General features: G+C 36.9%; 1 protein-coding gene across 6 annotated transcripts in view; it reads right to left on the minus strand.

Moving 5' to 3' along the window:
- Window positions 1-26627, minus strand: part of LOC121323698 (transmembrane protein KIAA1109-like) — a 156945-nt gene that overhangs the window by 121250 nt on the left and 9068 nt on the right. For all 6 annotated transcript variants that reach the window (XM_041264917.1, XM_041264933.1, XM_041264932.1 and 3 more), the window contains exons 2-6: window positions 10766-10892; window positions 3348-3464; window positions 2476-2554; window positions 1885-1949; window positions 152-326 (exon numbers count right to left, since the gene is read on the minus strand). In XM_041264917.1, the coding sequence (XP_041120851.1) occupies window positions 152-326; window positions 1885-1949; window positions 2476-2554; window positions 3348-3464; window positions 10766-10862 (533 nt within the window). In that variant the 5' untranslated portion in view covers window positions 10863-10892. The remainder of the gene's footprint in view (window positions 1-151; window positions 327-1884; window positions 1950-2475; window positions 2555-3347; window positions 3465-10765; window positions 10893-26627) is intronic.

Genomic DNA, 26627 nt, shown 5'->3' on the forward strand with positions numbered 1-26627 from the left:
ATTATATATATATTATCATATATATAGATATATTATATATATATATATATGATTATATATATATATATATTATAAGACGGTCTCCACTATTCTTCATTAACTTATTTCTGTAGGTTTTAGGAATACAAATACAAAATTACACTGTACCTACCTCTCAAGAGTCTTTTCTCTTTCATCTTTTTCCTTGTCATCATCCTTTTTTGGTGGAACGATTGTTGGTTCCAACCCAAACATTTCTTGCAAGTGTGCATAAAGGTCAGTTTGGTTGTACACATGGAATTCAAACCCATTCACAGTTATGTGGAGTCTTGTTTCTGCTTTAGGATCTGTGATGGAAAACACGATCTTACTCTTTAGAAAACTTAAATTATACGATTTCAGTAAATTCTGTGAAGGTGATTTCTCTTATAGCAGTACGGTTGTTTGGAGGCTAGTTTGTACATTTTAATCTTGCAATTTCAGCAGAATCTGTGATAAGTCAAATCAATAAACAAACACACAACTGCAAAGTAAAACCAATAGCCACTTAATTTAAATTACGATCCAAGCTCATTTGTGCCTTTTGATTAATTGTATACTCACAGAAACACAGTACCTCCACCCACTGAGAATTGTTCTTATTATAATGTATGTTTTGTTACCACTAGATGTCACTGTGCTAATGCAGCACTATAGATTCTAGTCACGGCGTGTTCTTGATAAGTTTCTTCTTTTTTCTGCTCTTCTGCTCATTTCAGAAATTTAAAATGAAACCTAGACATGTCCATAAAACCTCTCGCAGGTAGTCGTACGTATGTATGTTCCACTGCACACTTTTCCATACTGTGTTTCTAGAGAACAGGATCCAAATGTCAAGAAACTTGGTATTAACATGATTTGCAATTAACTGGGACTATCAGATTCTGGCGATAAATGGGTGTTTCTGTGAGTCACATTTAGGCAACATAGATCTATAACTGCTCATCAAATTGTCATTAACCATTTAGTTGCCAATTCTTATTCTATACATACTGTTGATATGTCATGAACATCAACTTTACCATACTGATAAGTCCAGCATTAAAACTGACATCCATGGGAGGGTATTATGTAATGGACATACCAGTACAGTCAAAGGAGTCCTACTGACACATACAACACAGCTGTGTACAAAATCTGAAGACAGTAGATCAAAAAAGAAACAAGCAGCAACAAGGGCAATGTTGTAACTTTAATACAATAATTACTTTCACAGTATAGTGATCAATGATTCGATTCAGGGACAAGTCCTGAACAGGTTTATATTAGTAAATGTAAAAACTAAAGCATTTAATAAGCAAACTACATTTCTCCTCAACATTCATTAATTTTTTAGAATTCTTTCACCAGATTACACTTTGACGAGACAATTACTGCTCAGAGAAATGCCAGTCCATCATTTAGAAGAACATTTAAAAATCTTTCATTAATTTTATAGTTTGATGAAAAGTGCAACAAAAGACTTACAACTCATTGATTTGTTCAATAAGGTCAGTCTATGTAGTTCTCAGCATGAATTCTACTTCTAGTGCAACAGGTCTGAAGTACTAGTTTTCCCTCATTTTCTAGGACAGTAAGCCTTCGGGGGATAATTCAATTTTCATTAGCTCCTCTTTTTTGTTCACCAATTTAATTGAAGACTAAATGAATTGAAATAAATGCATTTGGCAAGGTCCTTGTTTTTCACAGTTTGGTGTCACCATATCCTAAATTTATTTTCTAGGCTAGTTGTATTTAAAAATAGAAAGATACCAGAGAAATAAAATGCATCAAATTTATTCAAGAACATGTCAAAGCCTTTTCAGACAACAGGAAGTTTGTATTGTATTAAACAACTTACGATACAGTATGTATGATCAAACCTACCATGCTTCTTTTGTTTGGGATTATACATTTTCCACCATCGAAATATAAGAAAGCCATCCTGAATTCTGAAAGATGAACATATATCCTATTTAAATACAATTTCCTTATCAACAATAAAAAGTAGCATCTAGAAAATGGCTGCATAAACTAACTAATTGTGCCCCAATTTAATTCTGCAGTATTTTTTCTACATTACCATTTCCTTTAAAATACAAGGATAAAATGATAATACATTACAGTATGGTTTACTTAAAATGTGTAACAGCTCTGATTTAGCCTATGTGACCCCACTACACAAATCAAGAAGTGTCAGCAAGTCTGCCCATCAGAATCTGGCAGAACACCAAGATCTTAGCAGCTATACGATAATGTACCTGTAGAGCTGAAGTGTTTAGACCTGCCTCTGTTTACACAATTAAAACTGACCCCCTCTTTTTAAAAGGAAGGGGCAAAGATAAGTAGCATTGCATGCTCTTGCTGCTATATGTAACCTTTCAAACATAATTTAAATGGGTCAGGAAAGCTGTTTCACAGCACACAACTCTAAAAATGTTAACTGGCGAGCCCATGTGAACAATGTAATGCATTCACCTGACAGACATGTCCGTATTGATGAAATAAATATCCCTGAACATGACCTTTCCAGACAGCACAGAGAAGGAAAATGAGCCTGTTAAACAAATTGATCGATTATTAGTTACGACAGCAAGACAAAGTATAGAGCCAGAATACAACACTTATTCTCAATTGATCAGCAACTCTTGCCTATCCTGCAAACTACTATTGTTTGTCTCCTCTTAAGACATTACATGCCAAGTTAAAATCTATATTAAGATTACATTCAGGCCCAAAACAACAACAAATACATATTTACCCCATGAATTACAGTTGCTCTTTTCACAGTAGAACCTTAAATTTTGCAATTACACATGTAAAGGGTAATGCTTAGTTCAGCCATGTAAAGTATAGGCCTAAATGTAATTAATGATCTAAGATGCATTTATCGCCCTGCAAGTAGCTCAGTGGTTGGTGCACTGTGTAACTGTATGAGCTAACTGTAACTTGGAAGTTAAGTTAATCGGCACAAGTGTGAGCAAGTACTAAAAACCTGTATAATATCTAGTTTATAGTCTAGTATCTGCTACAGGTACAGTATGTTTCAACTGCCCTGCTTTACAGTACACTGCTCAGATAGGTGCTTAAAGACTGTATGTTATAGACATTTTTATTAATCACCACAACATCTACAATATTTAACAACTTTCTAAGAACAATGGGTTTTTTTAATGATTGATTTGAGATTTTTGTATACACATTGATGAGAACAAACCAATGAACCCTCTCAAACAGTTGAAAAGGGCTCCATGAACAGATTCTTGGTGTAAATGAGTCAAAGCACTAGAATTCAATAGTACACATCTGCTGTAAAGCAAACTGAAGGTGTGTGCTAAAGTTTAACTTACCAATATGGATGTGGCCATTTTTATACAGTCTGTTAAGAATCAATGTTAAAATCAGTCCCACATTCCTGGAGTTGTAATATGTTAAATAAATAATCCAGCCACAGGATAGAATGGTAGCTGGAAACAAAAAATACATAATAATATAATAATAAATAAATATATAATATATATATATATATATATATATATATATATATATATATATATATATATATATATATTATACATATATATACATATACACACACACGTTTATTTAATGTTTAAACAGGTCCGTGAAATCCTAATTTTATTCCATAACCTACCCACAAAAAATCAGTAAATTTACCGTGATTTAGGTAAACCCCTACTTAATATTGTCCAACAAGTTATCATATGTATTTAAATTTGTGAGAATACCACCAACCATTAAAACTCAATGTACCCAATTTCATCTTTAAATTCTGATTAGGTTTGATTTGTATAATTTTAAATACGTAGATTGATATTGATGTAACAGAATTCCTACTAGTTACCTGTAATGGTGGTCACTTTACTGTTATGCCTTTAACATATTTAATTATGTAATTGGATATGGCTGCTTCCATGTTTAATTATTGGTGTAATTATTTTAACTAATTATTTTATAGTGCATTTGTTTTTTTTTATCTGTGTGTGTGTGTGTGTGTGTATAATTATTTTTTAAATAATAAAACCACTCTCGTTTTGGATCATGGAGTGTTTCACCTTTCTATTAATGAACTGTTCATATTTAAAAGATCTAAAAGGATAGCTTTGGGTGAGGAGGCTATTTTTATACTTAATTGAAACAAGCTGGTACAAAGGTTGCATGTATTGTACTGTATTAGGAAAATACCAATGGAGTAATGCATTCATAGGCCTAATGTTGTTGGGGATGTTTCTCATCAGAACACCATCCCTACTGTGAAGCATGGTGGTGGCAGCATCATGTTATTGAGATGTTTCTCATCGGCAGGGACTGGGGCACTTGTCAGGATAGAAGGGAAAATGAATGGCGCAAAGTACAGATAAGTCCTTGAGGAAAACCTGCTGCCCTCTGCAAGAAAGCTGAAACTGGGACGGAAGATCACCTTTCAGCATGACAACGACCCAAAGCACACAGCCAAAGCTACGCTGGAGTGGCTAAGGAGAAAAAAGTAAATGTCCTCGAGTGGCCCAGTCAGAGTCCTGACCTAAATCCACTCAAATTTGTGGCATGACTTGAAGATTGCTGTCCATCAACGCTCGCCAAGGAACTTGACAGAGCTTGAACAGTTTTGTAAAGAAGAATGGTCAAATATTGCCAAATCTAGGTGTGCAAAGTTGGTAGAGACCTATCCCAACAGGCTCAATGCTGTAATTGTTGCCAAAGGTGCTTCCACCAAGTGTTAACTCAGGGGGGTGGAGATTTATCCAATTATGATCTTTCAGTTTGTATAATATATAACTTTTTTCTCAATACATTTTTTTTTTCCCCTGAACAGTGTGGAGTATGGTGTGTAGGTAAGTGGAAAAAAATCCTCATTTAAATGCATAAAACTGAGGCATTGACACAACAAAATGTGAAAAAAGTTAAAAGGGGTGTAGACTTGCGACAGACAGAAAGACAGACAAACAGACATAAACATGAAGTGGGTTGCCTGACATGAACAGAATCTCCACTGGGTCCATGTACTGACCCCTAGGAAAACAACAGCACAGCTATTACTACTTAAGGCATAATTTCTTGAGACTGAACAGAACTGGATAAACTTCTTTGGCGAAACCGTTCCACTATCCTGCCATGCAACGCATTCCACTTGTTCGGTTGAACAGCACGGTCTGATCGACGAGCAGTTCCACACAGTGAAACATGGTGGTGCCCTGCAGGTACTGCTTACTCTGTATTAGATAAATGACAAACTATACTTGCAATACTGGCAAAATACAATAAACATTCGATTTACGGTGGTCTGTACTGTCTACTGTAGTTACTAGTGCTAGTAATAGACCTAGAATATGTTACTGATTAATAGCAAAAATGTATAACACAATGCGTTCCAAGCACTCTCCCATTAAACTGCAGTATAGCCTATACAGACTAGAGGATTGTCATACATTTAACTTTTAAATTCGGTTTATTTGAATGAATAAAATTCTTAAAAGTGACACGTGAAATTTGCCGCTCACAACTTAACAGTGCTGTGGACTCAAAGGGTGACTTATGGGAATGAAACAACAGCAGTGAACACAGATACCTTTCAAATACTGGCTCCAAGAGTGGCAGCGTCACTGAATTATTTATTTGCCATTGATTTGACCAGCATAAATACTGCTTGGAACTTTGACTGAAAAAAATCCTCACAAAGCACAAACAGCATCCACAAATCGCTGTCAGCCATGACGCCTGAACAGAAAAATAGAACGTTAGTTTACCTACCGTAAACCTGGTTCCCTGAAAGAGAAGATGGTTTATGGGATATACGCCTGCCTATTGGTAGGTGTCACTGAGCTCTTGCTATCAAAGCTGGTGATAGGCCCCCTTCCCCCGATGACCTCCTCGGTCCCGCCAACCGAGGGGATAAAACCATCATGCAGGTAAAATCGACCTCTTTTCGTGACGAAACCATGATGACGACCAACGCAACCTTGCGGTTGGTGGCCATCTTCTTTTTCAGGGAACCAGGTTTATGGTAGGTAAACTAACGTTCTCTTTCAATTCAAAGATGGCCACCAAACATCGTTTACGGGAAAACGAATACCAGAGCCGTCGCGAGGAAGGGAAGAACGGCAGCACACGAGGGACGCCTCAGGAACCTCAAGGACCCTTGTGCCCAATGAAGGCAATGAGGGATCTATCACATTAAGGCGACAGAACCTGGAAAAAGTATGCAGTGTAACCCAGCCAGCCGCATTACAAATCTCAGCCATGGAGGCATCTCTAAAGAGGTCCCATGACGTAGCCACACCTCTAGTGGAACGTGTGGCTACCTGCCTAGGCGGGGGTAAACCAGCACCATCATACGCAGTCGAGACTGTTCGCGATCCAATGCGACTGTCGTTGCTTTGAAAGGGGATGTCCCAGGGTCCATGTCCCTTGGCAGACAAAGAGCTGGTCAGAATGACGCAATGCTCTCGTCCTATCCACATAGCATCTCAATGCCTGAACCAGGCAGAGGAAATTGTGTAGGTAAAAAATAAGACACCACGGCAACGCAGGTAACTGATTTTGTCTTGTTTTCCCAGCCCATCGAGTATGCGGGCTGAAACAAGCTGGCATATGCAACTCCACAGCGGAGTGCAGCAGAGCTGGGTCCTGGTAAATATTATACTACATTCTCTTTCTAAACTGCAAGAAAGTAAAGAAAAAAACACATATACACACACAACAGCAAAGTTGTGAGAGTAAAATAGCAGTCACCACGGCAGCGTTTTAAAAACAGTGCGCCAAGTAGGCGGGCTGAAACAAGTCTCAACAGCAGAGCTAGCAGAGCTGGGTCCCAGTGGAAGAATCATGCTTGTATTATTTTAAATTCTAAACTGCAAAGCAGTAAAAGAAAACCAGAAATACAAGCATACAACAGCAAGCTGTGAGGGTAATACAACAGACACCACGGCAACGCGGGTGAACTGAAATTTTTAAGTGCATCAGGAGGGGGGGGCTGAGGCATTCCAGCAGAGTCAAGCTAGGGTCCGGTGGAGGATCACCTGTCTCTTTTTCTTTTTAAACTGCAATAGCAGAGGAAAACACAAAACAGCGAGTGCTGTAAGGTTTTAAGAAGACTGCAATCGCAAAGCGATGAAGGCTATTACACAGAAAGAGTAAACACAGCATAGTAACTGGGCAGGGGTGTCTAGTCTGGACTACATGCAGTCACACAACCAGGGCAGTGCGTAGCCCACTGCGGAGTGGAGCACCGTCTACAGGCAGAGGGCAATGAGGCACCTTGTGCAACGAGCACCCGAGGGCGCTATGCGCACTGACGTACAAGACACCTGCCTACCGAGCACTGGTATGTATGTATATGTGTGTATATATATATATATATATATATATTATATATATATATATATATATATATATATATACACACACACACACACACACACACACACACACACACACACACAGTACCAGTCAAAAGTTTGAGTACACCTGCTTGAAACCAGGTTTTTCATGATTATCTATGCTTTTAACTGTATAAACTTGTCTATAAACACTTAATATTTCATTAGATGACATGACATGACATATGTACCTATATAAGCTGATAATCATAAGTGAATTAGATGCAAAAATGTAATTTTTTAAATGAAAATGTAAATCTTGTCAATTTCAATGAAATGGTCACCCAAAGCAAGGGAATTTCAGTCTTAAGTTAGTTAAAAGTCTGAAATATGTATAACATGGTGTTAGAACATTGGCCCAAGTATAAAAGTGTCTTTGTTAGATGTTCTCCGAGTTAACTAGCATGTTACCTGATTGGCCTTTTGTCACCAATTACTGTTAACAGGTGAAGGTCCATGATTACTATAAATATAGGTAGCATAGGCACAAGTTTGTCATTCCTGAATATAATGGAGCAGAAAATGGCAAAATACGCTCAGTTAAGCAAATAAAAAGCAAAGAAAAAAAAAAGACAAATTACTTTAAGAAAAGAAGGTCAATTTTTAAGACAAATCGCAAGAACTTTGCAAGTGTCTGTAACTGCTGTGGCCAAGAACATCAAACGATTTGAAGAAACTGGCACTCATGAGGACCGAACAAGGTCAGGCAGGCCAAGGGTGACCTCAGAATCAGAGAACAAATTCATTCGAGTCACAAGTCCGCGAAACCGGCGATTAACTGCCCCTGAAATACAAGCTCAGCTAAATGCTACTAGAAGTACAGATGTTTCAACATCTACTGTTCAGAGGAGACGCACTAATAGGCTGATTAAAACATTGTCGTCATTTGAACAGTAAACAAGAATGTTAACCGCTTTGAAGATGTTTTGTTTTTATTTTAAACTAAGTGCAATGCACAGGACGGTGAAGGAACACAAAAAAGCCAATCTACAGAAAGAAGATATGTAGTTTGAGTCGCTTGCGTTGTGTAGTAGTTCATTTAAACAAGGTTTCTTTTTTTTTCTCTACATAAGAAAGTTTACAAAAGAGAGGAGGCCACTGGGCCCATCTTGATTGTTTGGTTGTTAGTAGCTTATTGATCCCAGAATCTCATCAAGCAGCTTCTTGAAGGATCCCAAGGTGTCAGCTTCAACAACATTACTGGGGAGTTGATGTGTCGTCTGCGAATTTAACTTAAGTTTGCTTACTATACAATAATCTAAATCATTAATGTAGATTAGGAATAGCAGAGTTCCTAATACTCCACTGGTTACCACACTCCATTCTGAGGTTTCTCCTCTAATCAGTACTTTCTGTTTTCTACATGTTAACCACTCCCTAATCCATGTACATGTATTTCCTTGAATCCCAACTGCGTTCAGTTTGAGAATTAATCTTTTTTGCGGGACTTTGTCAAAAGCTTTCTGGAAATCTAAATAAACCATGTCATATGCTTTGCAATTATCCATTATCGATGTTGCATCCTCAAAAGAATCAAGCAAGTTAGTTAGACACGATCTCCCTTTCCTAAAACCATATTGACTGTCTCCCAGGACCCTGTTACCATATAGGTAATTTTCCATTTTGGATCTTATTATAGTTTCCATAAGTTTTTCCAGTCTGTCGGTACAACCCCTGTGTCAAGAGACTGTTGCATGATCTTGGTTAGCAGTTTGTAAATAACTTCTTTCATTTCTTTGAGTACTATTGGGAGGATCTCATCCAGCCCAGGGGATTTGTTTATTTTAAGAGCTCTTCTGCCTCGGTTATGCTAAAGTTATTTAAAACTGGATAAGAACTGGATGACATGTGGGGCATGTTGTCAGTATCCTCCTTTGTAAAAACTTGTGAAAACTAATCATTTAATATATTTGCTATTTTTTTGTTTTCTTCATCTGTTGTATCTCTTAGACATTTAACCTCCTCTTTCAATGTTCTCTTGCTGTTGTAATATTGGAAAAACATTTTGGAATTGGTTTTAGCACCCTTAGCAATGTTCATTTCTATTTCTCTCTTGGCCTTTCTAACTACCTTTTTGACAGGCGTTTTTTTTTTTTTTTTTTTTTTTTATCTATTAAACCATTTTGGCAATTTAGTTTTGTCTACTTTAGGGATGTAATTGTTTTGCGCCTCTAGTACTACATTTTTGAAGAACAGCCATCCTTTCTCTGTGGGTGTTTTCTCTATTTTACTCCAATCTACTTCTGTTAGTCTCTGTTTCATACCTTCATAGTTTGCTTTCTAAAATTGTAAACCTTTGCTTTAGTCATTACTTTTGGGGTTTTAAAAAGCACTTCAAATGAGACCATGTTGTGGTCCGAGTTTGCTAGTGGTTCTCTGACCTCTGTTTTAGTTATTCTGTCTTCGTTATTTGAAAAGACTAAATCAATGCATGCCCCCCCACCCCCACCCCCCACTAGTCTGTGCCTTGACAAATTGTGTTAGGAAGCAGTCATTTGTCATTTCCAACATTTCAATTTCATCCGTCGTGCTACCCACCGGGATTTCTCTCCGTACTTATCCGGTATGTACTGGCCCCTAAAAGAGGTGAATTTCACGGTGACACCTCAATTTCCCAATTTCCGCAAAATCGCGATTTAGGCAGACCCCTAATTATGCAATGAAAAGTTTACATAAAAAATAAATATAAAATGCATTTTTTAAATACACAGCTTGATATTGACTTAATATAATTCCAACTAGTTACCTGTAATGGTGGTCACTTTACTGTTTTGCCTTTAATGTATTTAATTATGTAATTAATTGTAATAATTATTATTTATTTATTGGTGTAATTGTTTTAAGTAATGATTTTATAGTGTATTTAGTTCTTTCATCTGTGTACATATAGACCAGGATCTGTACGGCACTTTCTAACAGCTGAACCCGATGAAGACACATTTAACAATAAAACCACTCTTGCTTTGGATCATGGAGTGTTTCACCTTTCTATTAATGAACTGCTCATATTTAAAGATCTAAAAGGATAAAGAAGAATCCTTTGGGTGTGCGGCCAAACCTGTTCTCTGCAGCTGCTATAGTAATCTTTTTAATAATTATACCACTGCTGAACAATTCTCGCTATGCAGACACTTGTTTAAACATTATCTTTTGGCCAGAACCTCACTTTGAAACAAAACTTTTTTGTGCACAAATGATATTTGTGTGTGTGTGTGTGTATATATATATATATATTAGTTCCCCAAATAAAAAAAAAGATAAATGTCATTTATCAGTTTGTTCGACACAATATTTGACCAAAATGTGACTTTTTTAAATACGTTAAATTTTATAACAAATTCATAAATAAAAATTAAAGGATGCAGACTTACCAACAAGCAGCCACACAAAATTAGAGTTATGTTCTACAAGGAAGTGTTCCAACTGTTTGAAGCTGGGGAAACCGGTGCCATTTTCTTTATTATCCATTGTTACAGAATGGTATCACAAACTCCAGTCCTGAAAAAAGAAAAAAAAAACACCACTGTTAATCCCAAGTATCAGAAAACAAATGAAATGATCTGCCATGTCTTTCTGCAATAGGAGAATAACTATAACATGTAGGCCTGAATGCAAATTACTGTATACCTATCAATGAGTCCTAATCTTGCCACTTCTTCAAATTATGTATGAGATATGAAGCTTAGACACCGGAGGCAGCAGCTTTATAAAATAATTGGCTTAAAATTAGTTAAGTTATTTTTTGATACCAATGATCAAACTTGACCATTAAAATCCCATAATATAGCTGTTTGCCAAGAAAGAAGCCAATATCTAGAAGTTATGCCTATTATCTGGAAAGCAAAAAAAAAAAAAAAAAAAAAAAAAAAAAAGTCAAATGAATATGAAAGCTACATTAGGTATCAGGTCAAAGTGCCTTTAGATTTTTCCTAAGGCGCTTCCATTAGACTTGAAATATGAAGTTGCTATCTGAAATGGTTAATGAGATACAGTATTAGAAGCTGTAGATACGGCAGCAGCAGCTACAGATTTGCATTACGGACATTCTTCAATATCTTTAAACAATCCTAATAGTTTCAATATACTACTAAAATACAATTTAAAAGACCATACTACAGCACAGACAGTCTCAATTTAAATCATGTCAGAAAAGAAGACACATGAATAAACCAATAACCTGTAACCGACAGTGGATGTGAAGCAAGCAAAGCTGTGCTGACAATGAACAAAGCATAAACCCAGAACAGGATCTACAAGAAATCTGTACCCAGAGAACCTTTCATAGAAATCTGACAATTGCGTAAATGTTATTTTCTGAATATAAAAACAGCCAGCTCAGTATACAGTAATCTGCTTAGAGAAAAACATTTCGAAACCATGAATGTTAAATATTTAAAATCGCCTTAACCATCCACACCACTGGCCAAAATTCTGAGCTGATTTATAAACAACATAAAAAGTGTTGTATAAAGTATTTTGTTTCAGTCTATTTGCATTAGCCTACATGTTGACATTCCTACTGTATATAGTGGAGTCATTTCACATTAGGTGTCTGGCCACAACAGTATATAGGCCTAGTAAACACCTTGGAACCACCTGCATCTCCAATTTGGTCAACAAGAAGATGAGATTGAGTTCTCCTTTCAGGAGCAGGTTTTTTTTTTTTTTTTTTTTTTTAAATAACTATTGAAATTTTGATTAAAATGTCTCCATTGTCAAATACAATTTAAATCATGATTTGTACATTGCAGTTATGACAGACAACATTATTCATATGTGCAGCTCACAAAAGTAGTTTAATCTTCTAAGAATTTGATCGTACAATACTTTTGAAGTTATAAATAAATCCCCTCACCCAACCCTGTGGCAGAACATTAGAAGGATGCAGGGACGATAAAACACTTTTTTCTTTTTTTTCATGGAACAGTATTTATATAGTAAACTAATATTTGTTACGTTCTGGAACAAAAACGATATTCATCATTTTGTTTATCAGTTAATAACTCCCCCCCTCAGCCTGTTCTCTGTCTCTTTCCATTGTTTTCAAACATACAATAATTTGAAGAAAGCTCTCTTCCCAAGAAATATGCAGGTTATGGTAACTATAATATGCTTTGAAGAGATGTTTGTCACAAAAATGTTTTTTTGGTATTCCTTTCAATATACAAATACGTAAAGCCTTTAAAATAAATAAGTTAAAAACACCACAAAAGTTGGAAACAAAAGTGAACCACTATTAAGTGGTATTTCATTTAGTTTGAAGTGGAACGGTACGAAAAGCAGCCGTTTATATTGCCCTTAAAACCATTCGTCTCATAGTGCTTAACAAAAGAAAATACAAGTCATCAAAATAATGCATCATAAGAAGACTTACTTTTTTAGAAAAGCTTTAAGACTCGATTTAAAAACACTCAAAGTAGGAGAGTCCCTAATCTCTATAGGAAGAGAGCTCCACAATTCAGGGGCATAGCAACTAAATGCCCTGTCACCCATAGTGTGCAGACGAGCACGAGGGACACTCAACAATCTAAGATCATGTGAGTGGAGGTTGCGAGTAGGAGTATAAAATGATAAAAGATCAGAGAAATAAAGTGGGGCCAGCCCATGAAGATCCTTATAGGCAAGCAGCAGAATTTTAAAATTGACTCGGACCCTAACAGGCAGCCAATGAAGGGCTCTAAAACAGGAGTGATATGATTTCTGGTGCAAGACCTGGACATATTGCAGTCTGGCAAGGATGCAATTTGAAACACCAGCAAACAGGGCATTACAGTAGTCAATCCTGGAGAACACAAACGCATGGGCTGGTTTTTCAGCCGCACATTGCGAATGCATAGGGTCGCAGCCTAGCTATATTTCTGAGGTGGAAAAAAGAAATCTTGACAGTGTTCAGTACATGCAGTTCAAAAGTTAAAACCCAGGATCAAACATCACACCCAGATTACAAATCCCTGATCAAAGGACAACCAGCCACTGTACTCAACCAGGTATCCCCCATGGCTCTCAATATTAAAGGAGACCAAATGCTCCAAAAATCAGTTGCTTATGCTTGTAATCAGGGATACAGAAAGCCTAAATACTGAAGGAGCTGGCACGCTTTGCTACAAATTGCATGCCAGTGTTTTATTAAAGTTTAGACCCTCAGGGATAAGAATCAAGAGATTATTTAAACAATTTCTACCAACAAGTTGCTACCTGCTAAAAAGCTAAAGCACCAATAATACCAAGGAATCATTTCTGACTGTCATAACAACCATTCAAACCCATATTCATGTGGGTTTAAAGGCTGTTTTTATTGAAGCACTTGGCAATGGGTGGGTCGTAACAGAACGTTTTAAATAGCAGAAAACTTTTACAGAACATTAAATAGACAGATACAATATACAGTGCCGAGAAAGTTTTTGAAACCCTTAGGATTTTTACATATTTCAAACTAATTATTTAAACACCTGATTCTAATTATCCCCTTAATTGAGCTGATAAAACCAGGGGTTCACTTACGTTTTCACATACCCTCAGTCTCAATTACTCACTGTTTGTCTAATTCATACATCACTGCCTCAAAAGACACAGAATTGGTTAATATAAACCCTATTGGATATTTTAAAAAAGTTTTTGATTCAAGAAGGCTATCATGGTAAAACTATGGAATTTTCATAATCATCATTGGGGTTCACAAACTTTTTCTCGGCACTGTATATGTCATATAAATATGATAGTGGAAGCCAGGCTGTTGTGGACGACTTATCTAACGTGTTATATCATCAGTAGATGCACCCAGTGCTGCCTCCTATTGGGCAACCCCTGATTTGTCACACTAACTTCCACAGAATTTCTATTTGTCTACAATGGAAGTAAATTTAGGTGGTCAGCCTACTGGTACAGGCTAGGCAATACACAAATGTTTTTGTTTAACAGTGAACAGGAAAAACAGTAATATGCATGTTTTTATTTAAGCTACATTGTGTAATGCTGAGCTGTGGCTGCAAAAAACTCAAAGTCCCGCAAACACAGTCCTCAGAATTGTGGGAACACTAAATTTCCGTTTGACCACATCTGTTAGGATCTGCCACACAAGCATGCCATGGTACATTTCACTTTTGCTTTTCCACAGATGCAGTCCTTGCATTTGCAATACTTTTTCATGGCTTCTTTTGGCTTAGTTTGTAATCATCATAAGGGGTACCAACTTGTCATGCACAATATAAGTCTACCAAAAGAAGTAGCATCAGGATAAGCTTGCTCTGGATTGTGAGCATTTTTGCTCACAACCATCTGGTGAAGACTGCGAAGATGATAGAAAGCATATTCTGCTGAAGGTAGGTTTTCGGGTCTCTTGTGATTGCAAAGGGATGAGCACAGAGCATCTAGAGTACCATCAAAGCCACTCGTCATACAGTGCTACAAAGAAATGTATTGCTGCTGTAATCATTTCTCCAGTCACATGCAGACTTTCACATGGTTCACCATACCTAGCAAGTGGGATGAGAGCCACAGCATCTTTAAGAGCAATTTTCAGAGCTTGCTTCACTCCCCTCCTGTAGGCATGGCTTACAGTATCACAACCACTTAAATGCAGGCACCGAGGAGAATGGAGGAAATAAGCGAGGCATCCATGATGCATGCCTTTTTTCTGGTTGAAAAAGTCCCCTGGGTCATTACTGTCAACACCTTCAAAATTCTAAAAGGTACCGATAATGTCGACCCAGGGGACTTTTTCGACCTGAAAAAAGAAACAAGGACCAGGGGTCACAAACGGAGATTCGGCATTCAGAACAGAAAATAGGAGGTGCTTTTTTTTTTTTTTTTTTTTACACACAAAATTGTGGTAGTCTGAAACCAACTCCCCAGTAATGTTGAAGCTGACACCCTAGGATCCTTCAAGATGCTGCTTGATAAGATTCTGGGATCAATAAGCTACTAACGACCAAACGTGCAAGATGGGCCGAATGGTCTCCTCTCATTTGTAAACTTTATGTTCTGACAAGAACTGCAATGCCATGACATGGTATAAATTAGTCCATCTTCTGTAACCCTAATTGCTTCAGGCCTGGCATGTGTGTGCTGTAGTAGATGCACGTAAGGATGACATCAGTGTCAGTAGCTTGAACTACAACTCTCCTGTAGCCTACATTTTAGACACAGTATGCAATGTGAGAGAATATCATTGTGTCTGCTTCTTCATGCTTCTCACAAGAAAGTTCTGGCACTTGCATGACTTGCTCTGAAGTAAGTTGAACTGGACAAATCGTTGAAAATTAATTTCAATCCTTGAGACAGTTTTGTATGCTGGACTGACCATGCTTCTCCTATGTAGCAGAGGTGGTCTTCCATTCAGGAATGGCAAGAAAATTGCATGGCTCATACTCTTTACTCTTTCTTCGTGTCTTTTCTCCTTTCTCTCTCCACTTTTCTACTGGGCTAACATTATATCTATCTCCAACGAAAATGATGCAGTCACACAGTTTGGGCTTAAGGTGGAGTATTTTCTTTCGATACTCACCCTGCAAGTAATTAAAAGTGATGCTGTCAAGGTGTTGGTAAAGCTGCAGAAAAGCCACAGCATCTACAACCAATAATGTGTGTTCATCTGAATCTGGTAATTGATCTCCAGGATTCTCCCAAGTGCTTCTTAACAACAACCAAGTACACCGATTTGTTGTCTTTCCTCATAGCATAGCCTAGCCTTGCTGAAGGTCCAAGTCAGGTTCAAATAAGGAGGATAATTTGTCCATTCATGGCTAAAAATAGACAACTTTATCTTCATCCAGGTCTTTTGCAAAGTACAGGCTTCTGACAACTGTACTCTCTTAACCAAATCCATGTATGGTGTTCTGTGCAGCAGAAGTCTTTTTGGCAACTTCTACTTTTTCACTACCATTCTTCTGTGAATAAAGTAAAGCTGCAAGTCCCTTCTCTTTGGCTTTCACAAGGTCATGTGATTCACATTTTTGGTCAGTAGAAATGTTTAGTAACTCTGTGACATTACAGGAAAATGGGTTGATCATTTCTCCTCCCCAAGAACCACATACTGTATTTTCCCCGATGGTATCTGCATTTTTCTTTGCTTGGCATTCAGAGTCTTCATGGTGTTTCTGATCATACTGGCCCAGGTGTGCCATTGCTTTTGTCTGCTTAGAGACTGCTGTCAGTACTGGCAAGGCTCGCAAGTACTTCTCCATAGCAGCAGGCTGCAGGCTTACACCATAGAAGAGTTGGGTCTTGGCATCGTGGTTGTATGTCTTCAAGGGCCATATCAGACCAGACTCCACTGAACATTCCAGACATTTGTTGTACAGAAGTGTCCACCTCTGGAAGCACAGGCAACATCAGGGGCCACTGAAGACAGTTCTCTCATTGCAGCCAGGTAATGGGGTATAAGGAAACATTCTTATAATGCCTAGCTGCGACCAGGTGTGGAAGCATTTTCAACTTCAGCTAGGTGTTCTTCCCAAAGGCCAGCTCCTTCAGCGCAAACGTGCTGTTTCAGGGTCATTATCATGAACATGAACCAGATTTTTGCAGTTGGAGATGTGCAACACAATTTATCAAACTCAACCATAAGAGTCTGTATTTTCTTCAGAGGCTCTGATGCACTTGAGCATGTCTTTGACACATTCTCTGCATCCTTTCCTGACATGGCCTCTGTGAGCTAAAGGATGCTCTGAAAAACTAATGACAAACATACAAGGTCTTTGTCTGCTTCATTTGCCAACCACTTCTCAAAAGATTCCCAATGTAATGCAAACATCCCATTATGAACCAAGCTATGTGCCCTCAGCATGGTATAGTAATCTCTGCCTTCCATGATCTTATTTGCTGTTCCAGGTAAACAAACATCACCTTCCACAAGTATATCTTCAGTTCCAGTTGTACTCAAAGTATCCAATGACACCCATAAAGTTTAGTGCAATATAAAAGCCAATATTAAGTATCACTGTGTTATACTTATCTGGTTTATTTTTTTTGTAAAACAAGGCGTGCGTGCCACAGATCGTATCTCTTCAAGTACTGATATTATATGTAGTACAATGCACTGATCTGCCATCTTTTGTTCACTCATGAAAATCTAAGTTATCAATGGAACAGTGTGTGAATCTACCTGGCATCAATTTTTTTTGGTATGAGGAACCCATCTTGAGAGACAATCATCATGTGCAGTTGATACTGTTGTTACATATCTCTGTGCATCTTGACAACTAATGCTGTTGCCAAATCTATTCAGGAATGTGATTGTTTCCTTACTTCTAGTCTACTTTTAAGTATATCAATTGCAGTGCCTACATGCTTAGAAGCTGGGATACATGAAACAGCAGCACCAATATCTTCAGCAAGATTAAGAACTTGTTCATTCCAATATCTGGAGATGGAGATTGTTGCTCACATGTTGAGATGCAGCTACATTAGAAATGCCCATTGTGGGAAGCTGAGACTGAAATATCTCTGTTGTGACCTGTGGCTCAGGTTGATTTTTAGTTTCCACTTGTTCATCATGCTCAGAAGCTGAACCGTGTGCACTCGACTACAGGAAGGCAAAGCATCAGCTGGGCTTAGTGGATTGGATGTGTTGCACTGAAATCTGTCTTTTCTAATGGGCGGTTTCTGTTTGTCACTTATGAAGCTCTTTTAATTCTGACCTAATGCTCTTTGCTGAGTGACAGGACATAGCCTTAAGTTGTGCTGGAGTATCACTAGGCATTCCCCCTCACTTTCTTCACAGTACTCAGACTCATTTAGATTTTTCTTCAGCTTTTGCACTTCACAAAGCAACCTACCAACACTGACGTCTGATGAACACAACAGGCTTGATGTTCCTTTTTGTGTTACAATCACTGCTCTACACCTAACAGGGCCTTGATAGTAATTCTGCAGGTGTTTTTTCAGACTAGATGACCTGTAAGAATAGCTGGTAAAGAAGTTGTGTGATGTAAAAGACACTTCCATCCTTAAACAATGCCCATCAATCTGGGACATCAGCCAGGAAAAGCCATTATCATACTGACTTTCACCACTGATTTTAGACACATTTTTTACCATGTAAGCACTCAGACAACAATGATCATACTGTAACTCCTTTGCTATCATATCAACGCACTAGTTATCATAACCTTGTAATTTACGTATCATGATTACACCTCCCAGCTCTCTTGCTTTTTTCCCACACTGAATTTTGTTGATGAATAGTGGCAATTAACAAAAGCTGCTTCTCTCCTACCTTATTACATGTTTTTCCACAAACAAAGCATTGTTTCCTATAGTTGCTCTGTTGAAGACCTTCTAACAATGTTTGAATCTGAGCCAACAGTAGCTGTTAGTTTGTGATTTGTAAACATGCAGTTTTTTTTGTTCAATATTTGTGCGACTGTTTCGGCACTTTGTATGATACAGAGAAATTTTGGCAAGAAATTCACCTTTTGAAATCAACTCATCAGACAGACATCATCATGCCGGTTTTGAATATCATTGCCGGATATCCCTGCTCTGTCAGTTTCTGCAGTGAACTAACTTTGATGCCCTGTTTACAAAGTGTGCAAAATGCCTCATTTGTCTCTAGTCATGGCCTCTTTCTACACACTGAAAAGGTTGTCTCCATTTCTTTATCAATTCACATCTAGTGTGAATATATAAAATGTAAAATTTGAATGATTTAAACATAAGATAAAATATTACATATTCAGTATTTACTAATTTAAGCCATTATGACATATCATATAGATTTATTATGTCACACACCGTTTAAGATTTTAGGCATTGGAAACTCCCTGTGACAATGTTATTAAAGTCATGTTATTTACTAAACTTTTTTGTAAGTTTTCGTATTTAATGTTTTACATAATACATATGAAAATGATAAAATACCTGTTATTCAAGATTCTCTATACAGAACTTTATAATGATTTTCTAGGAAGAGGAGGATTCTCAGCCAGTCAGTCAGCGGTGACAGAGAGAAGTGACAATCTTTAGGTCAACTCTGAAGGTATGTGAAATGACCCCGCCCCCCGTCTTTGTCCTGATACAGAAGCCAAAAGTCATGTCATGTCAGTCAGACCTCAAACAGGTAGAATGTTCACCGAAGCGAAAGGGTTAAAAGGACTGGTTTCTAAACTACATTACCCAGAAGAACGGCAATGACACTTGTTTAATAAGTTTTGGTTTCCTATATGGCCATTGGATTAAGAGAAAGTATGTTTTGTGGGTGTTGCGCTGTCAGTCTCACAGCAGCCTGAGTTGTGAGAAACTGAGAGCACTCAGCGGAGAGTCGAGTCAGAACTCAGAAAAGGTAGCAGTTTAGTAAGAGTGCAATGCTGTGGAGTAATTTCAAAAGTACATATTTTTGCTTTGGAGGTTTAGAGTTTTCAGGACCTTGCTTGACTCCCAAGAAATCTACTGAGGTTTTGCTAGCAACAGAACTTTGACAAAATAAGAAAAAAAATGTACTTGTCCCACAGGCAAAGTATAACCGTAAAACTTGTCCCATACACAAATCTTTAGTGCTGGAACAAATATTCAAATTAATATTTTTTTAAATGTATTCGGATACAAAAATCAGATGTTCGTATTCGCTACAGATGAAAAAAATACCTTGCACTTAGAGCTCAGTGTGATACATGACATTTCGGGCTAAAACGAAGGGTACATTTTGACCTTCAAAGGTTCGGAACACATTACCGAAGGAAGGTTCGAACCTTCGATGGTACTCATTTGCATAATTTACTGGTGACGTCACCATAGCTACTTGTTTATATTTGACTGAAAATCCTATTTTTATAATTTAAATAAGAACACATTGTATATTTACACATAATTGATGCTGCTTGATATACAGTAACAGTAAGCTTGCATTGCAGCAGCACCAACTGCAGCAGACTTAGGCAAACAAAGCTTTATTTAGGCAAACAAAGCTTTATTTAACAGTCACCGTTTCAAGCAGCTTAGCAGTCACATTTTACTACTACTAAAAATATTAATAATAATAATAATAATATGAACTTCAGGGCACGCAAAATTGAATTGCCAGCCCGACTTTCCAGGAAATCTGTCGGACAACGTGTTTTTTCTTATGGGCAATCCAATTTTTTTACTCTACAACAAGATAACGTTCTGTGCTTTAATCAAACAGCGGTTTCTCAATCCCGGTAAAACATGTTTAGAGGGATCAATGTTTTTCATTGGTAATGCTTGAGTGAGCTTGCTTGTGACCAAATCCTGCGAGGATTGCCCCGTGTAACACCCCTGACAACTCAAGCAATCATCTAGTCAGCGCACTGGTATGACTGTGTCTTCTCCAGTGAAACAAAGTTTAAAATTGACACTACGACTGCCAAAGTATATACTTTTATAGTGAAGGCTATGATTTTGTTTTTAAACAAAGTTACGGACTGGAATTACAAGCTCCTCCTCTTGTTGTTACCTTTATTACATCGTTAACGTTATTTCCCAACCCAGGGAAAAAAAATAAAAATAAAATAGACTACGATAGTTATTATCACAGACTCAGATTTAACATGTAGCATGTTGACATCATGTTTTTCATTTCTTTAAAATGTTTAATAAAATGTACCAGTAATTTTATTTTAAATGTATGGTGCTTGCTTGTAACTTACTGTACCAAGTGCAGCAACAGTCAGGGTCCAAACCATCAGCTGAGTGTAGATATACTATTTACAACCTAGCTATATGGTCTTCATTACATGATTAAATACCGATTTAAAAAAAAAAAAAAAAAATCTAACTCCTGCTGATGGTGGCTCTTACAGGTCTATGTAACCGACACAGCAAAGCAACACTTGATTATGTTTCTTATTTATTTATTTATTTAAATAAGGAACCAAGATTTCACTTAACATTTGCAACTGAACCAAAACAGAAATTTGTTGATGCATTTTTTTTTTGTGGGGGGGGTTGTACTGTGTTCTTCAACGAATAGGACATAGTTAGAATACTAGGTGCAGCATGCCACAAATAGGTACTGTACTTGTGATTCTACTTTTATTCACAATCTCAGCACTATTATTATTATTAGTGCTAGTAATGACAAATACTGTAATAATAAAGAATAAAAAAATACAACAGTACTAATAATATTATTAGTTTAGCTAATGCTTTTATCCAAGGGGACTTCCTTAACTTACTCCAGCAGCTTACATTGTTCGTTTTGGATTGTCCTTTTACTATAGTGAGCAAAAGGCTTTGGACCCGAACAGGGTTGTTATAGCGAGGGTGCTGTATTTAGTATTTGACTTATATGCTTAATACATGACACTTGCACATTAATATATAATGTGTGCACATTTGTTATTTTGTTTTGGTTATTTTTCACCTCCCATAGTGTTCAACATTTAAGAGAGGGGATAAAGAAGTTTGGATCAGAATCCAATATCATCCCTTACAAAAAGCAACATACAGCAAGTATACTTGTGCCAGAATTGTCTGGTTTTAGTATACTATTGGGACCATTATTCTATCCTATTTTGGCACAAGTATACTTGCAGTATACAACTTTGTATATTCATTTTGTAAATAACGCAACATAGTTCTCATATATTGGACATTTCTTAGATTATATCTTACTTCTCTTTTGCATACCTGCATTGTCTCTTGGTAGATATGCACCTCCAGATTCTGACAAATACTTTTAGAAAACCAGGAGCAACTTCTGCTCTGGATCAAAAAGCTGTAATGCTCTGCGGCTGCCTGCCTACATGGATAACTATCAAAAAACTAGTAGAAACTAACTAAAAACACAAGTCTGGGAAAAACAAATAGAAATCTGGAAAAAAGTATGGAATTTTTATGTTGAAAAAGTGTGTGAACCCTGAGATACTGTACCTATATTGAGTACAGTGTAGTTTGCACAAATCACAGTCCATAGGTCAATTATGGGCAACTTGACATTTTTTTTGGACAACCAAATTTCGACAATGGACTGCCCGAAGGGCAAGTACCATTACCGAAATTTTGCGAGCCCTGAACTTACGCTTGTCAAGTGACCCCAGAGATTGGTTACACCTCCATGATACAAGTCACTTGCACAGTTTGCATTCAACTTTTTTTTTGGTCATCTGGGCATTTAGCAAAAGAAATCCCAAACAGCTGAAGCATTTCGAGACAATTACAGCTTATGCCTTACACTAACAACATTTTGCTTCTGAGACGACGAATGAAGAAATTAAAAGGTTTGTCTCTGGATAACACAAGCTGGAGGGGGGAGGGCCGACAGTGCTCAGTTTTCTAAATTTAAACTATTAGTGTTAGCGTATATTTTGTATGTTTCAAACATATTCTACCATAGCACTTGTGCACCATAGTGTCTTGTACACTAGGTACTCAGTACATATTTTGGTGAAGTAATACAGCCACTACAGGTACCCACCCACTGCTTTGGGTACTATACCCTGCTCCATACACGGCAGCGGCGCCATGTAGATTTGCTATACTTACAACGATTTGGTAGCAGATTTTAATAACTTTTGTTTACATAATATGCCATTATACAAATGAAAAGACCAAATTTTGCACGAGTGACAATGTTATAGTATTTACACACTGTCAAATAGTTTCTGTTAACAGGAAGAAAAAACAAGTGTGTGAATGGCGTCTGACGAATCTTCGAGGGTTTAAAACAATCTTCGAATCCCTGGCTAGCGAACGAACCTTTGAACCTTAGGACACAGCCCTAATGAGATTAATATTAAAAAATAAATAAACAAATACACAGGATCAACACAGCAGCTCTTGAGCCTCCATTTAAAAGTTTTAAGACAGCAAAAAGTAAACAAACCAGATTATTTGTGCGCACGCATTGTGATCTCTATGGAAGGCCATCTAGGTCAAAAAGCTGCTTTAAAGCGAGTCAGAATCTCATGGGACAGAAAAAAGGCAACCACATCATTCTGAAATGCCTTGCTTAAACAGTGCTGGAAATGTTTTGTAGTGATTTTTATATAGATATATATATATATATATATATATATATATATATATATATTATATATATATATATATATATATATATATATATATATATATATATATATATATACACATACACACACACACACACACACACACACACACATATATATATATATATATATATATATATATATATATATATATATATATATATATATATATATATATATATTGCGACTTTGTTATGTGGAATGTAATAAACAAGAAAAAAAGGGGTTTTTTTCTTCCCGCCTTCATTTTACAATGGCATTTCTCTGTTTCTTTTAGTTGAAGTGTTTGAAGTTACATTTCAGTTTTCGTTTGCTTGTTCAGTTACAAAAAGGCACGCATAAACTTCATGTTATTACTTTATGAAAATGGATCTATGGCCACCATTTACTGTGAAGAAAAGGCAATGGCAAGGAATGAAAAAAGTTAAATAAAATGCGATGACAACTTTAGTACTACTTATTTTGGGAATAAACAAGACAACGTTTAGGCCTAACTTGACTGCTATTTGGCATCCTTTGTTTTGTAGTTAATTCACTGGGCTAAAGTAAGGCCTACACAACATATTCTTTACATGTGGGATACTTGTCTACTTTAACATGTTACATACTGTAACATCTTGCAGTAAAATAAAGGCACACACACACAGGGCCACGCCCCCCTGCCTCTGCTGCGATGATGTTTCTGCCTGCATTCCGAGCAACATAATGGCTTATTATTTTTTTGAAAATGAACAAACATCCGAACAAAATTATGAGCTAACATCCGAACATGAAAATCCTGTGTTCATCCAAACACCGCAAATCTTGTTGTCCGGTTGCAGGCAATATGAATTGCACACCCCTGATTACAGCTTTTGTCAATCTGTTGACTGTTGTCAATCGAAAAGTTGTCTCAAGGACAATTTGTTTTTAACATATAAAACATTTGCATCTGTTGGTTTCACTAACAGAGTGCCTTCCATCCATCTGTCCGGCTACATGTACATATTATGCAAACAAAATTTTAACTTTCACAAATCATTTAACAAACCCACATAAAATCACAAGCCTGCAGCACATCATGGGGTTCATGCTTTTTCTTCCCCCACCAATAGTCTTGTCATGCACTTTCACTAGGACATACTTTACCAGATTCAAGCACTGCATTATACAGTACTGTACGGACCTGGGGTCAATTACTATTGCAATTGTGTCATTACCAATAATTTAAATTACTGTTAAAAAGTTAATTGTAATTGTAGTTGCACACTTACAATTATAATTAGCATATAATTAACCAATTACAGTTACATTACACACCTTTCCAAGCTTAATCATTCACAGTTCCATGTTGTGTTTTGTACTGAGAGAACATTCTTCTTGTATTTTCAACCACTTATAGTGACCCATTTGTTTGAAAATAAACATTGCAATATGTTTCTGTATTTGTACCTGTGATTATTGCTTGGCAGAATAAATTGTAATTGAACAAAATAGCACTGTATTATTGCAATTTCAGCAAACAATAATGCTGCAAATGTAATTGTAATTATAACTGACCCCAGGTCTGGTACTGTCCCAGAGACAAGCACCTGTCCCAGACTGGAGGTTAAAACTGCAATGAGAAATGCTAAAAGTTCAATATTTTGTATTCTCTCCATGTACTTGTGGCAACTGGGCCATGCAGTTGCAAGACTTCAATAGTTGTATTAACAGTGAATAAAACAGACAGACAGTAGCATTTGGGAAATGTACAGGTAACAAAATACATAATAAAAACTATTTTGACAATAAAAGCCATACTAGGAAAGAGACATTGGCTTGAACTCAATCAGGTCAGTGTATGTAACACCAAAAACTAAAAAAATATTCATTCCAAAAAAAAGGAACCACAAAGACAGCATCATTAATCTGCAGTGAGCAAACTGTTGAACATAAAAACTTGAACAGCAAATCAGATGATGGGTTTATTCATCCCTGCACTAAGGGCATTTAAATTTGACAGCTCTTTCAGCAGTCAAAACAACAACTTGGAAAAAGACAGGAGGTTAAGAGGACAGTTCAAACCCCTGGTACTGTAACACAGGAAACCAAGACCAGTGTCCAAGTGTGTGTCAGATGAAAAAAACAAATATGTACCGCAGTATTCAAAACATTGAAGTATGCTCTACAGCAAGGACAAAACACCACTGCAATCTTCAAATTATTCCTATACAAGTTACAGAATGAACAACTGTATGCAAACTCATATTGTAATATAGATTACTCTTAAAAACAAACAAGCAAGCCCTTAGTGAACATAACCTACTTTTGCAGCATGCCCCTTTTGTGCACTTAAAACTTCTGCAATATGTATTATTGTTTTTGTTTGGTTTTAAAGCACAATGAAACGTACATTTTCCTTTGTCATGAGCAATGTGCCTATTCAAAGATTTTACACAACACAATGGCTTCGGATTAATTTTTTACAACTACACTAAATTATGCACGAAATTTACTTTTATAATTGTAATATACTACAATAGATCCCTTTCCAAAAACCTTGGCAATGATCCTGGTTATCATTTTAAGATTCCTATAACAGTTTTGCGCTATACTGAACACTATTTATTTATTTGAAAATTTTACACACACAAGGAAAACCTCTTTTAGTTGGTATATGGAGGTTATCATCCTGGATTTTCTTATGCACAAATATTAGTGTTTTTACAGTAGCACAGTTCTGATCTTCTCCATATCAGATGTGTGCAATTTTTTTTTTTTTTTTTTTTTTTTTTTTTTAATAACTTCTTGTCCTAGAAAAATGTACTTGTCCTTCTTAAAAATCTACTTGCCCCCTCCCCATCACACAAAACACACAAAAAGAAGAATACAACTTGCAGGATTCTGGTTTTATTTAACAGTGAACACTATCAATCATTTAGTGATTAACAGGGGCGGATCTAGCCTTGTAGTTTGACGGGTTCACTAAAGCCCTGTTCACACTTGTATCAGTATGATACTAGTAGTTTGTTTCGTTACAGAATATACCGGTAAAACCACTTTCTGTCCTACCTCACTTTTCAATACCGATACAGTTGCGATATACCTGTCCACATTCATGTCTCTTTAAGTCGACCGTGTTCGTGTTTCCATGACAACCGCTGTCACATCTGTCAGAAGTGGATCCGCTGTTATGTAATAAAGCACGTTTTGCCGTCCAGTCAACGTACGGTATTTTGTTTGGGTGTTCAATCATTATTACGAGACAAGAAGAACGTGAAAGGATGAGACAAAGAAAAACGCGAAA

The sequence above is a fragment of the Polyodon spathula genome, chromosome 1, assembly GCF_017654505.1.
Source record: "Polyodon spathula isolate WHYD16114869_AA chromosome 1, ASM1765450v1, whole genome shotgun sequence".
Taxonomy (NCBI): Eukaryota; Metazoa; Chordata; class Actinopteri; order Acipenseriformes; family Polyodontidae; genus Polyodon; species Polyodon spathula.